Source organism: Schistocerca piceifrons, chromosome X (assembly GCF_021461385.2).
Source record: "Schistocerca piceifrons isolate TAMUIC-IGC-003096 chromosome X, iqSchPice1.1, whole genome shotgun sequence".
Lineage (NCBI taxonomy): Eukaryota > Metazoa > Arthropoda > Insecta > Orthoptera > Acrididae > Schistocerca > Schistocerca piceifrons.
Genome location: NC_060149.1, coordinates 841,135,240 through 841,150,190, shown reverse-complemented (window position 1 = coordinate 841,150,190; position 14,951 = coordinate 841,135,240). Strand labels below are relative to the sequence as shown.

Genomic DNA, 14,951 nt, shown 5'->3' with positions numbered 1-14,951 from the left:
ATCCTGCTTTACAGAGTAGCGTACCTTCGATCTCCAAGTTCTATGATGAGGCGTGAACATCCAAATCCTTTTCGCTAACGTGGGGCTTCACTGTCGTTCAACTACTTTTCATAGATGTTGACGATAGCAGTATGCGATCATCCGGCCATCTTCGCCGTTTCCGAGATGTTCATTCCCAGGCGCAAGGCCTTCAAAATATATTCTCGCTTATGTCACTTGATTTCCCCATTCGCAGCTCGGATCGTCGCTAGAATGATGCCCACTTGTCTCTGCTCCGCTTGTACAGCGTGGTCAGTAATATTCTGAAAAGCTTGTGTGGGTGCTGCACGGTAGATTGTGCTGGGAAATAATTATTAATAAAAATTTAGATACTCTGCGCCGTTTCCGAATAAATTAGCATTGAAGTTAGTCAGCCAGGCCGTTGCGCCCGCAAACTCAAACGGCTCGCCAGGGACAATGTCACCAAACGTGTTCTTCGTTTTGTTTCCTAAAACCATACAAGACAGCGATACAAAAATTACATATGAGACGGTAGTAAGGTGCGAAACCGAGCCAAAGGCTGAGCTGTCTTGTGCGGTATCATCTACACTATGGGTGCAACTGATACTAGTTGTATCTGGCGGCCGGACGGTTTGGTCGAGCGGTTCTAGGCGCTTCAGTCTGGAACTGCGCGACCGCTACGGTCGCAGTTTCGAATCCTGTCTCGGGCATGGATGTGTGTGATGTCTTTAGGTCAGCTTGGGTTAAGTAGTTCTAACTTCTAGGGGACTGATGACCTCAGATGTTATGTCCTATAGTGCTAAGAGCTATTTGAACCATTTTTTTGTATCTGGCGGGCCGCTTCAATTTGTGCACACAACGGCATTATTGGCTACCTTCAGAGCTAATTAACTCGGATACGTAACACGTCGAAGACGGTGTTAAGGCTCGCGGTGGGCAGTTTGTTTTGGCTGATCAGTGAAGAGTAAGCCAAGTTCCATGCCTGCCTAACGAAGAGATGAATTTGTATGATTTCTAAATCGAAATCGAATTAAATACCACACATGAAAACACTTCAATGAATTATCTAATAACAGTATTTTAATGAAATACAGGTGAACGCCACTCAGGTTCCATCCATGAAGGTGAATCATTCTCTCTCTCTATCTCTCTCTCTCTCTCACACACACACACACACACACACACACACACACACACAAACACAAACAAACAAAAGCGCGCGCGCGCCCCACCACCATAACGTCGTGGATAAGGGGATAAAGGGGGATGGAGCAATGTCGACTGCCTGTAACGCCGATAAATAGATTACGGGAGAGGCGCTGAGCAAGGGTATGCGGCGGCCCTTGCAGACAGGAGCCAGTGTCATTCTGATGGCGCGTGTTGCGGGCAGTCAGCGGCCGGCGTGGCCGCGTTACGCAATGCGTGCCGGGCTATTCGCGTCTGTGTGTTCTATTAACGCTGCCGCCGCAGTCGCAGCCACACTGGTTGAGAGCTGTGTTGCCGACACGCACCTTCGTGGAAGGCCGCCAAGATCACCGTGTCGTGATACCGCGGCCGTAATCGCGATGACAACTTCGAGCGCCAAACGAGAGCTTTCACTTATTCGGTGTTGGTATATGACCGCCATGCAAAACTGTTGCAGTCGGTGAAGAAGCAACGCACCAGTGTCGCAGTAGAGCGAAATCGTTAAGGCCACTAACATGAGCGTCCGCAGAAATTTGTCCGGAGGGACAAGACTCTTAGACTGCCATTTTCTATATAAATGCGTTGTTCAGTTTCGATAAGGTGTCATACCATAAGAAATAAATTTTATATGTGACACATAAAACTTATTGCAACTCGGCCAACTGATCATCATCCATTCACTCCCAGATCTGTATGAGAATAATGTAATGAATAAAAACTACTCCAGATTCCCTCCCGTTCCTTGCGGACGCCCTAGACCACTAGATAACACCCAGACGAGCCGCTGTGCGTAGATACGGCTTGCAATACGGAAAACTGAAACGTTTTAGGCCTGCCACGCTGAATGAAACCGTATCAACAAAATTTTGTTTCTCTTATGCTAGTGCATGTTGGATAAGAAGAACACCGATAAGCTCAGTACATTGTGTAGGAGGGAGACTATTTATTTACCTGTCGGGAACCCCTGTCCGGAAATGCTAAGCCGTGGCACTTTGAGGCATCGAAGTTTAGGAACGGCAGGGTCAAAGCTTCTTCGTTTCCTAATTAGCTGTGCAACCAATTAGCTATCAACGTTAAGTGGACGCACGAATTACACCTGTGGAACGGCACTTTGTTGGACACAACGGTAAACTGAAACTTGTTGGTAGACAAAAACTGTGTGCCGAGACTCGAACCGCCTTTTCCGGGCAAGTGATCTGCAGAATGAGCTATGCAAGCACGGCCTTCACAGTTTTACTTTCGACAATACCTTTATACCTTCCAAAGTAGGGGGAGGGGAAGGAGGAGGAGTCGTGAGCCATGCTTGGATAGCTCAGCCGCTAGAGCGCTTGCCCACGAAAGGCAAAAGTCCCAGGTTAGAGTGGTCATCTGGCACACACTTTTAATCTGTCAGGAAGTTTCAAATCAGCGCACACTCCGTTGCAGAGTGAAAATTCATTCCGGAGCAACACCGTAGACTGCGGCTAAGTCATTTCTCCGCAATATACTTTCTTCCAGGTGTGCTAGTCCCGTAAAGTATGCAGGAGAATTTTGGTGAAATTTGGAAAGCAGTAGAAGAGGAACTAGTGAAAGTAAAGTTGTGAGGGCTGGCGGTGAGTCGCCCTTGGATAGATCAGTCGGTAGAGCACTTGCCCGCGAAAGGTAAATGTCCCAGGTTAGAGCGGCGTCCGGCACACAGATTTAATCAGACAGGAAGCGTCAAATCAGCGCTCGCTAAGCTACAGAGTGAAAATTCATTATCAAAACAGAAGCCATATACATAAATTCATGATTTGGACGCTGAGTGGTGTACAACGTAGAGAACATTTCGATTATGGTAATGCTTCGATGTATCACGTCTTGTTAAGAAATTCAATTAAAGCGTTACATCATGCAACGAATTACTGTTCATGCTGTAAAACAGCCGCCGGCCGCTGTGGCCGAGCGGTTGTAGGCGCTTCAGTCCGGTTTAAGTAGTTCTAAGTCTAGGGGACTGATGACCTCAGATGTTAAGTCCCATAGTGCTTAGAGCCATTTGAACCATTTTTGTAAAACAGCCGCTTGTTACTAATTCTTTGCTGCTAACTTGATTAGCGATGCACTTTGCAGACAGCGTTCACATATACTATCGGATGTACCAGCAAAATTTTATCATTGTACGACACATACGCAGGATATATGATGTCGTCAACGTTTGAGCTGTGTGAAAACTATATTGCACATCGTAATTCTCAAGAGATATCGGTGAAATACGTATACAAATATATGTTAAACATATGTAAAGTATATATGACATGTGCGCACGCAGGCAAAGGTGCGGCTAAAAAGCTCTTTCTAAATCCCTAGATCGATTTCAACCAAACTTGGTACACATATCTACATCTACATCTACATGGATACTCTGTAAATCACATTCAAGTGCCTGGCAGAAGGTTCATCGAACCACCTTCACAATTCCCTATTATTCCAATCTCGAATAGCGCGCGGAAAGAATGAACACCTATATCTTTCTGTACGAGCTCTTATTTCCCTTATTTTATCGTGGTGATCGTTCCTCCCTATGTAGGTCTTTGTCAACCAAATATTTTCGCATTCAGAGGAGAAAGTTGATGATTGGAAATTACTTACTGTGTGGAGGTTCAAATGACTCTGAGCACTATGGGACTTAACATCTTAGGTCATCAGTCCCCTAGAACTTAGAACTACTTAAACCTAACTAACCTAAGGACATCACACTTACTGTGTGGAAAAAATTCTGTTGGGGGAGGGGAGGAAATTAGAACCAGCAACTTTCTAGTGGGGTGGGGGTGATAACGTGGAGAGAGAAGAGGGGAGGAAGAAATAAACAGACAGAGGGAGGGGGAAGGAGGAGATAGATACAGGTGTGGGGGTGGAGGGGATGGACAGAGAGATGGGAAGAGAGACATGGACAGAGAGAGGGAAAAGGATGAGATGGACAGACAAAGGGAAGAGGAGGAGATGGACAGAGAGAGGGGCGAGGAGAATACGGACTGTGAGAGACGGGAGGCGATCGAATTTTTCTTCCGAAATATGAATCTTAACATGTCAGATTAAAATTGAAAGAATTTTTTGAAGTTAATAAAAAATGTTTATGTGAACTGAAATAACGTATTTATAGAATGTGGTGATGAGGAAAATTTTCCGAGGGCAGTATACTTCGAATAACTTATTTCATACTAATTTATATGTAGGAGCCAACATAAACAGAAATGATTCCTTGCAGCAAAAAAATTGAAAGTAGCAATCAGTGGTGAACTCGAGAAGTATTCTTTGTTTCATTTATTTGTTTATTTATTTATTTGTTTATTTTCGCGGGGAAACATAATTGCATAAATCACTATCATTTCGAACAAAATATCAGCCAAATATTAACACATTATTCTACTGTACGTCATGAATTTTACGAATTCAAAGAAATGTAAAATTCTAGTCCTCGAGTAGTTTTAAAGTTACTTTATGAAGTTAGACGGTAGTGAAATAATCAGATGTATTTGTGTGTGGAACTATAGGGGTTGACAAACATATGAAAACACCAAAAACACAACATATTACCATGCCTAATACGGTGTTGGAAACCTGTTGGCATTCAAAATAGCTTCCAGTCGTTTCGGAATCGGTAAATACAAGCCCTGCATGGTTTTCAAAGGAATCGTATATCATTTTGTGTGTGTGAATTCCTAAGGGACCAAACTGCTTAGGTCATCGGTCCATAGACTTACAAACTACTTGAACTAACTTATGCTAAGAACAACACACACACCCATCCCCGAGGGCGGACTCGAACCTCCGGTGGGAGGGGCCGCGCAGTCCGTGACATGGCGCTTCAAACCGCACGGCCAAAAAATGGTTCAAATGGCTCTGAGCACTATGGGACTTAACATCTATGGTCATCAGTCCCCTAGAACTTAGAACTACTTAAACCTAACTAACCTAAGAACATCACACAACACCCAGTCATCACGAGGCAGAGAAAATCCCTGACCCCGCCGGGAATCGAACCCGGGAACCCGGGCGTGGGAAGCGAAAACGCTACCGCACGACCACGAGCTGCGGACCCGCATGGCCACTCCGCGTGGCCATATACAGGGTGTTACAAAAAGGTACGGCCAAACTTTCAGGAAACATTCCTCACACACAAATAAAGAAAAGATGTTATGTGGACATGTGTCCGGAAACGCTTAATTTCCATGTTAGAGCTCATTTTAGTTTCGTTCTTCCACCTACGCTCAATGGAGCACGCTATCATGATTTCATACGGGATACTCTACCTGTGCTGCTAGAACATGTGCCTTTACAAGTACGACACAACATGTGGTTCATGCACGATGGAGCTCCTGCACATTTCAGTCGAAGTGTTCGTACGCTTCTCAACAACAGATTCGGTGACCGATGGATTTGTAGAGGCGGACCAATTCCACGGCCTCCACGCTCTCCTGACCTCAACCCTCTTGACTTTCATTTATGGGGGCACTTGAAAGCTCTTGTCTACGCAACCCCGGTACCAAATGTGCTCGTATTGTGGACGGCTGTGATACAATACGCCATTCTCCAGGGCTGCATCAGCGCATCAGGGATTCCATGCGACGGAGGGTGGATGCATGTATCCTCACTAACGGAGGACATTTTGAACATTTCCTGTAACAAAGTGTTTGAAGTCACGCCGGTACGTTCTGTTGCTATGTGTTTCCATTCCATGATTAAAGTGATTTGAAGAGAAGTAATAAAATGAGCTCTAACATGGAAAGTAAGCGTTTCCGGACACATGTCCACATAACATATTTTCTTTCTTTGTGTGTGAGGAATGTTTCCTGAAAGTTTGGCCGTACCTTTTTGTAACACCCTGTATATCATTCTTCCGGCAAAAGAGCGGCAAGTTCAGCTAATGATGATGGGGGTGGATAGCGATCACGCGCCATTCTCTCCAAATTAGACCACAAAGGCTCAATAATATTGAGGTATTATAACACTGGTTGCCAGAGGAGGTGCGACAATTCATCCTCGTTCTTACAAAAAAAGTCCTGAACAAACATTATCGTGTGGCATGGGCCTGATCAGCCAAACTGGTCACATAATTCTTGTCCGTAACCATGGCCCATGGAATACGATGATATGACTGTCCAAATCATCACCGAACCCCGCTATATTTCCCTCCACGGACATAAACTCGCCCAGAAATTGTAAACAGTGTGAAACAAGCCTCATCCGACCAAATGACTGTCTTCCATTACTCCGTAACCGAAGTTTCAGGGCTTTGGCGTCACGTTTTCCCCTTAGGGGCATTTATGTCTCTGATGCCGCGCGAGATCAGCCGAGCGCTCTAGGGCACTGCAGTCATGGACTGTGCGGCTGATCCTGGCGGAGGTTCGAGTCCTCCCTCGGGCATGGGTGTCTGTGTGTTTGTCCTTAGGATTATTTAGGTTAAGTAGTGTGTAAGCTTAGGGACTGATGATCTTAGCAGTTAAGTCCCATAAGATTTCACACACATTTGAACATTTCTTTTTTTTTTTTTGTCACTGATGTGTGGTTTTGGAATCCCTACTCGCCGTGCAGTTTCCAGCTTCTGGAGCTGCCTTCGTGTTGTTAAAGTGCTGACAGGGTTCGCGACTGCGTCATTCCGTTTTACAGTAACTTCCACACCTGTCACCCTCTTATTATACGTCACTATCTTCTTCAATGACCGTCTGTCATTACCACTCAACTCATATTTTCGTCAGCGTTGTGACTTAGCGGATGATGTTTTTCCGCTTTCCCTGTGTGCTGCATAAACTTTGATAAGGTGCCTCTTGAAAAACCAAACTCTTCGGATACCTTCCTTACGGAAGCACATACCTTACGAGCACCAACAACTTGTTCACCTTCGAAACCAGTTAGCTTCGACAAAATGCAATTGCGACGACTGAGAAGACGGTTCTGACCATGACTGACACTTGCATTGAATTGAGGACACTGCACAGGTGCTGTTCGTCGTCAAATACGAGGGCTATTCGAAAGTAAGGTCGGATCGGTCGCAAAATGGGAACTACTGTGAAAATCAAAAATGTTTATTTGCAACAGTTAACTACACCTTCCAGCTACTTCTCTACACAGTCTAGACATTTGTCGTAGCTTTGTACCAACTTTGCAGTACCCTCGTCATAGCATTCTGTGCTTTCCTCCAATTCTCTGTGCTGGTCTACAGCTTGATGTCTGTAACAAAATGCTGTCTTGGTAGCCAGCGCCTCTGGGACCAAAAATGAAACATGGGGAAGCCAATTATGGGCTGTCTTTTGGGTGATCGAATACTTACCATCGAAAACGCTGCAGGTTCATCTTCATTGCCCCATGCATGGCGTGGTCGAAAATTGTCATGAAGAGGTAAACGCCTGACAGTTACTTTATGTGTGTTGCGTGACATCAGGCGAAATCTCTCACCACGCCCTCATGCTTGACGTGAGACAAAGTGTTCTAGGCATCTTTACGTGCTCACTGTGCTTTCAGAACTGGAAACAGCGACGTGACGCAATCGATGAGTATACTAGTGACACTGCCCAACACATCTGATTTTCATTATGGTTTTCAAAAAAATGGTTCAAATGGCTCTGAGCCCTATGGGACTTAACAGCTGTGGTCATCAGTCCCCTAGAACGTAGAACTACTTAAACCTAACACACGTCCATGCCCGAGGCAGGATTCGCACCTGCGACCGTAGCAGTCGCGCGGTTCCGGACTGAGCGCCTAGAACCGCTAGACCACCGTGGCCGGAATTGTGGTTTTCATTTCGCACCCAATCGGATCTTACTTTCCGATTAACTCCCTTACAACAGCGCAGACTACATGCTTGACTAGCATCTGCATCCATTTTCAAGCATGCCTTTCTCGCTGTGTCTCCATATTTTTGTGCTACTCCTATATATGTACGCCATTACCCATTCTGCCAGCTGCAGTTAGGCAATTCTGGGCACGTAGTATGGTGGCTAGTTATTGAAACCAGTGAATGACAGTTCTTCAAATTCTAATAGAGACTTGTCGTTTCGTAGATGGTCACTGTTGGGATTTTACATGACACTGAAAATGCTTCTTGTCAGATGGTCCCTGTGCATGTATTAGGTCAGTGAAAGAAAGATTAAATTTTTTCCATTTTCTGCTGCACACTGATTTGATAAGCACATTGCTTACATACGACAAGTCTTGTTTCGGCAATTTCCCGTTTTCCTGCTTTTCTGCAATATGCAATAAACTTTTTTCTACAAAATTACAAAACTTATACGCCTATTTTGATAAATGCTTACGTTTTATGTGTCGCAATGTAGTGTCTGTTGTTTCTCAGTTTCCGTACTGCTGAAGTTTGACAAAGCTCTACATGTATAGCGTGCACTTTTTTATTTGCACTCATTTTCATTAGAAAACATAATCCACCCCACTGACACATAAATTTACAATGGATTTACAGTTCATAGTCGTGGAATTTTAGTGACGATAGCTATATATGAAAGCTTACTCACTCTAAGACTCTTATGTTATATATAAAGATCGTATTATTCTATTTTTCATGTATTGTGCAAGTATATATTTTGTGTTGAGTGTTTTATTGTTCAGATTCATTTTTTGTGTTGTGTTGTGAGGGACTGAAATTTATCTTTTCTAAATAATGCTTGTGCTATAATTCTGTTGGGACATTAAGAATTTCGTCTGGATATGCGTCTGTATGGACACAAATTTCGAGTTCTTCCAGGATAATCATTATGGTTCCTTTGCGTACACGATGTGGAATTTTCATTGCATTTTATGTTTTTTTCTGCTCTGTGCTTGTGGTTCCATAAGTGTATGTAAGATGTTAATTGACTACTTTCACAATTGCGCCTGAATACTGTAAATCTAATTTAGAAATTCCTACCTGTTTCTCGAATGTAAAATTGGTTACAAACATTGCATGAGTTTTTATATATTTCTGGGATTATTGGTTTCCTGATTGTGTTTTCTATCGTAAAGTGTGATTGGTGCGACACGGCTTTTCAATTTCGTCTTTTTAAATATTTTATTGAGTTTTCCTGAAGTTCGGACAATGTATGCTGTTGTTTGGTAAGGTGGTTTTATGTAATTTTTTCTTCTATTGTCAGCATCATTTCTATATTAATGATTTGTGTTTTTGGTTGTATGCAATAATCATGTAGTCTGAGTACTATTGCAGGGTTAAAAGCATTCAGTTGTGTTATGTATCGTAATTTTTGTATTTCTTTGCGTGTTGCGTCTGTGTCAAATGGTTGACCATTGATTTAAAGAATGAAAGATTATGTGAAAATGGGTGACAGTAGTGGTTGTTAATGATAATATCTGTCGTGGTAGTTTCCCCATGCAGCTCAAATCTATTGTGGTTATTTTTATTGCTTAATATTAGGTTTATTAACCTGTTTTGTTTAACTTCTATTGCAAAATTTATTCTAGGGTGTAAGCTGTTTAATTTTTGATGGAATATAATCGTTGGTGGAACATTTGTATGTCATTTTCGTTACCATTTACAAGTAACATGATGTCTGTGGTAGTAGGCAATTTTCTACATAGATCCTCCGCAAGCCACAGTATGATGCGTGGCGGAGGGTTCCGTGTACAGTACCACTACTAGGCATTTCCTTTCCTGTTCCACTCGTAAACAGAGCTAGGGAAAAATGACTTCTATAGCCCCCGGTATGAGCACTGATTTCTCGTATGTTATCTTCGTGATCCTTACGTGCAGTTCATGTTGGCAGCAGTAGAATCGTTCGGCAGTCAGTTTCAAATACCGCTTATCTAAACTTTCTCAATAGTGTTTTTCGAAAAGAACGTCACCTTCCCTCAAGGGATCCACATTTGAGTTTTCGAAGTATCTCCGAAACACTTATGTGTTGTTCGAACCTACCGGTAACAAATCTAGCACCCCGCCTCTGAACTGCTTCGATGTCTTCCTTTAATCCGACGTGGTATGGATCCCAAACACTCGAGCAGTACTCAAGAATAGGTAGCACCAGCTTTCTATATAAGGTCTTCTTTGCAGGTGAACAACACGTTCCAAAAATTCTCCCAATAAACCGAAGTCGACCATTCACCTTCTCAACCACAGTTCTCACATACTCGTTCCATTTCATATCGCTTTTCAACGTTAAATTCAGACATTTAAACGACTTGATTGTGTCAAGCAGGACACTACTAATACTGTATGCAAACATTACACGTTTGTTCTTCGTACTCATCGGCATTAATTTACATTTTTCACATTCTGAACTAACTGTATATAAAGTGAGCCAGTTTGAACTCAAAACTGTTTCTTCTCATGTACCGGGGCTATTCGGAAAATGAGATCCGATCGGGCGCGAAATGGAAACCACAGTGAAAATCCGATGAAGCTTTGCACAGTTGTATTGGGCAGTGTCTCTAGTATGGCCATAGATCGCGTCACGTCGCTCTTTTAAGTTCTGAGCGCACAGTGAGTACGTAAAGTTGCCTAGAAAGTAGTGTCTCTCGCCAAGTATGATGGCATGATCAGAGATTTCACTTGATATTATGTAGCCTACATAACATAACTGTCATACGTTTCCTGCTTTCTTGACAATTCTCGGCCCCACTGCAGAGGCAATGAAGATGCTCCTGCAGTGTTTTCGATGGGAAGTGTTTGATCACCCACAATACAGCCTGTAATTGGCTTTCCGTGTTTCATCTCTGCTCTCATGAACCGCTGTCTATCAAGACAACATTTTGGCACAGACAACGAGCTGTAAACCAGTGTAGAGAATTAGTGGAAAGTAAACGCAGCTGCCTGCTATGACAAGGGTATGGAAATGTTGTTATAACGTTACGACAGACGTCTAAGTCGACGACTATGTAAAGAAGTAGCTCGAACGTGTAGCTAGCTTTTGCAAATATAACACAGTGGTTTTCATTTCGCCACCGATTGGAGCTTACTTTCCCAACAGCCTTTGTACTAATAAATACATGGGTCGTATGACAAGTAGTGGCAACACGGTTATAATTGATACCAGATTCTACTGACAGACGTCACCGTATTACATGCCCTCACTATAACTTCCCCATAACTAGATCACCTCCAGTACAGAGATTAATGGCGCCGTGCACCGTCAGCTTATCCATCTCTGTCAATGTCTAGTAGGGACTGCCCTACGACAGGGATGATGTCTTCTCTTTTAGCGCGTCCCACGAAGCGGTTCCTTCATTTTGGCGACATATCGTAATCGCGCAGATTCTTATGGTGGACTGATCGTAGTCGCGCGGATTCTTACGGCGGATATTCCACTATTTTCCATCCTCACGTACGCGGGGCTCCTGCACGGGATTCTCTATGTGCCCCGTGCGTTGTCATGGAGGATGATGGGATGCTATGCCAGAAAGAAATATAATTGTGCGCTCTCACCTCACCTTGTGCCAGTTCAGTCTTGATAAATGCACTTTCTTCGTGTTTCCTAAACACACTGTTAGGGCGCTCGAATTGGCCTTCCGCAATTTCACACAGTACACACAGCAAGTGGCTCAAACACAGCTGTCGCCGCTCACTACGGTATTTTAGCTCACCTTCTGATATCAGGTACAGATAGCGGGTATGCCATTTGACGTACATCCTTCGTCTTACGGCGGTGTTACCACTACTTTTTATCCAACCCATGTATGTCAGCAACTGATCCTGCAATGCAGTTGCCCGTTGTATTCTATTTAATTGTTTGTAATTTTTTTCTCAAATTCGAAATAGTTCTGTGATATGGTGAAATAATAAAATTATTCCAACTCACAGACATTTGAAGTCATTATATTGTGACACATAAAAGTCACTATATTGTGACGCATAAAACGTAAATACGTACCAAAACGAACGTAAGCTATCAAATTTAATTTTTTACAGTTTTACACAAAAAACTGTGTTTTTGTATATTTCAGGGCTACTTGAAAACGGCAGATTGTCGCAACGAGACTCGTCATATGTAAATAACGAGCCAATAAAATCAGAGTGCAACAGAAAATGGAGAAATATTTAATATGTCATTCACAGTGAAACTGCCTCGGAATACCTACTTAACCTATACGGGAATTTAGCCATCTAGTGATTATTCTCATCAGTACATTCTATAAATAAGTTAATATAGTTGACTAAGATATTTTTCACTAACTTTAAAAATGGTAAGATATTCATATTTCGTGAGACAAACTGAATCAGTTAAGAGATACTAGCCAGCTGAAATCAATTACTTTTCTTCATCGTTGCAGTAGTTGGAAATTTTAGCTGTATTCGCAGTAGATGAGATAACTAACACATGTCAGTGTAATGTGATAGCTCAAGACCCAGAGGTAGCCAATTCGAATCCTGATGGTAGAGGAAAATTGTCACCAGTCTTTGACCGGTAGGTGATGGCAAAACGTCTACAACACTAGGACACCTTTAAATATTTTATAAAATCCAGATTCAAGATCAGAAACAGCGTCAACTGTTTTTACGCCGTACTTCCTTCTTCAGTTCGTTTTAAACGCCCCCGAATTTCCACACTTTCGGTACCTGCGGGTTCAACGGCTTCACTATAGCTTTACATCTAGTGCTGTCTGTTAAAATAAACTCTGTCTGACAGACACAAAAAGGAGCTCAGTGAAACCTGAAAGAGGTTTTACCTTGAACGTAGTCGAAATTATTAGAACATAATCTAAAAATGCAAATACTACCGCAGATACTTACGTATGGCGAGGATGGCTGTGAGCTTGACAGCCATCTGCGGTGGTTCACACTCATATACGAACGCCTCCACGACGTACTGAGCGAAACTGAGGCAGATGATGGCCATCTGCGATGGTTTCAGCACGAGCGTTGACACCCAAGAGAACAGGAATGCTGGGATGGGCCCAAACGCATCCATGAAGTACGCGTACTCTGCCCCAGAGCTGGTGTTCATGGTACCCAGCTCAGCGTAGGCAAGCGCACCTGCCACAAACAACAAAACATCTCGCTTATAATTCGAACAGCACACAGCATAAAGCATTTCTCGTATTTAAATTGAGTGGAAGTGCTCTATAAGGAAACTAGTTGACATCAGAACCTGTTCTATGAAGCAGTTAGTGCTTACACTGATAGGAGGGTTATTCATTTAATTTTCCTATTCAGCACTGTCATTTGTATAATTTTCGTTCACTTGCTCACACTTATGTTCAATTCGTCATTTCTCATGCGCTGCATAGTAAATTGAAACTGAACACTCTCAGGAAATAAATAAATAAATATCTAAGAAGACCTATCTATCGCTTGTGCCTTGGTCCCGCATTGTGCACGGGGTTGCGTGGTTAAATCGGATTTGGCACGTTAATGTGAAGAGGTGGCCGGATGCCCTTTCTGCTGCCATCCCATAACCCCAGGACGGAATCAGAGTACCCCATCTGTCTGCGTCTAGTGTAAATCATGGAAAAATGCGGATGTGTGCCAAATGTCTGTGAGTCGTGTAACTGAGGCGGGACGTGGGGACCAGCCCGGTATTCACCTAAGGGGTGTGGAAAACCGCCTAAAAACCACATCCAGGCTCGTCGTTAATCCGGCAGGCTGATTCTATCCAGGGCCGGCGCGCCTACCCGAGTCCAGGAAGCAGCGCATTAGCGCTCTCGGCTAACCTGGCGGGTAAAATATCTAAGAAGACCGTTGTGTTGTTTTTAACGATATGGAGTGAATGAACACCATTATGGCACCCAATCATGCTACAGTAAAAAATACTTGTTTGATTGGGAGGTAGATTGCTGAATTAGGCCTAAAGAAAATGAATCAAAAAACATTACGTAAAAAATAACGTTTTTTGGTTTTCACCTGTGTTCTTTTTATCATGGCTATCGATTTTTATTAATGTCTGAAGTGGCACGTCTCTAAGGAAAGAAGAAAATCTTAAGACTACACACAAGGCATGGTGTCAGGCGGACATCAGAAACAAGGCCAGCGACAAGCTGCTGAGGGAGTTGCGGTGCTGTAATGGCTAGGCGAGGGCAACACCCTCGGGCAACAAGGTGACTTGCAGACGCCGGCATATAGCCAGAATGTTACCTTCGGAAGAGACAGAGAAAACATCTCTATAGGAGAAACTTGCACAAAAATCCCGCAGAAACCACTATACAAACGGCCAGTGCAGGGGGCCAAGACAGTGATTACCAGGAAGCAGTACAACAGCCGAGTCGCCGGTACTAGTCACTACAGAGCGACACATTGACTTTGAGATCTTAAACCTGTGACAGTTTTATACACACTCGAAGTAGGAGAACTGAGTTTCAGATAAGTATCCACCAACAGTTATTATCTTGTGTTCCTGCTTGTTGGTAAAGAACAAGCTCTTTAGAGTTTGTCTCTAGTAGTAACAACGGGTATTAGCTGATATCTTCTGTGTGCCAGAATACAAAGAGGAACGAGGGCTGCTTCACACTTGTCTTCTATTGTCGGAACGAGCTGCAAGCAGAGTACTCAAGTCTTGTAGCGAAAGTTGAAACTCAGGAACTGGGAGTTGCTGCAAAGGACTGACATATAGGGTGGGCGTATTCATTTACACACATCAAAAAATGTTTTGCATCACTTCGGTTCCGAGAGTCCTGGAACCTGTACAGAAAATTGGAGTAGAGATCAACATAAACATGATTTCCGCCCTTTCTATTGCTCATGGAATTCACTCGTTGCATGTTGTACCACCACACAACGAGACCTTCAGAGGTGGTGGTTCAGATAGTTGTGCACACGGGTACCTCTAATACCCAGTATCACGTCCTCTTGCATTGATGCATGCCTGTATTCGTCATGG

At 43.3% G+C, this 14,951-nt stretch overlaps 1 protein-coding gene across 2 annotated transcripts in view; it reads right to left on the bottom strand.

Moving 5' to 3' along the window:
- The window catches only part of LOC124722124 (b(0,+)-type amino acid transporter 1), a 579,051-nt gene that overhangs the window by 216,296 nt on the left and 347,804 nt on the right, over positions 1-14,951 (bottom strand). For both annotated transcript variants that reach the window (XM_047247330.1, XM_047247329.1), the window contains exon 4: positions 12,869-13,111. In XM_047247330.1, coding sequence (XP_047103286.1) covers positions 12,869-13,111 — 243 coding nt within the window. The remainder of the gene's footprint in view (positions 1-12,868; positions 13,112-14,951) is intronic.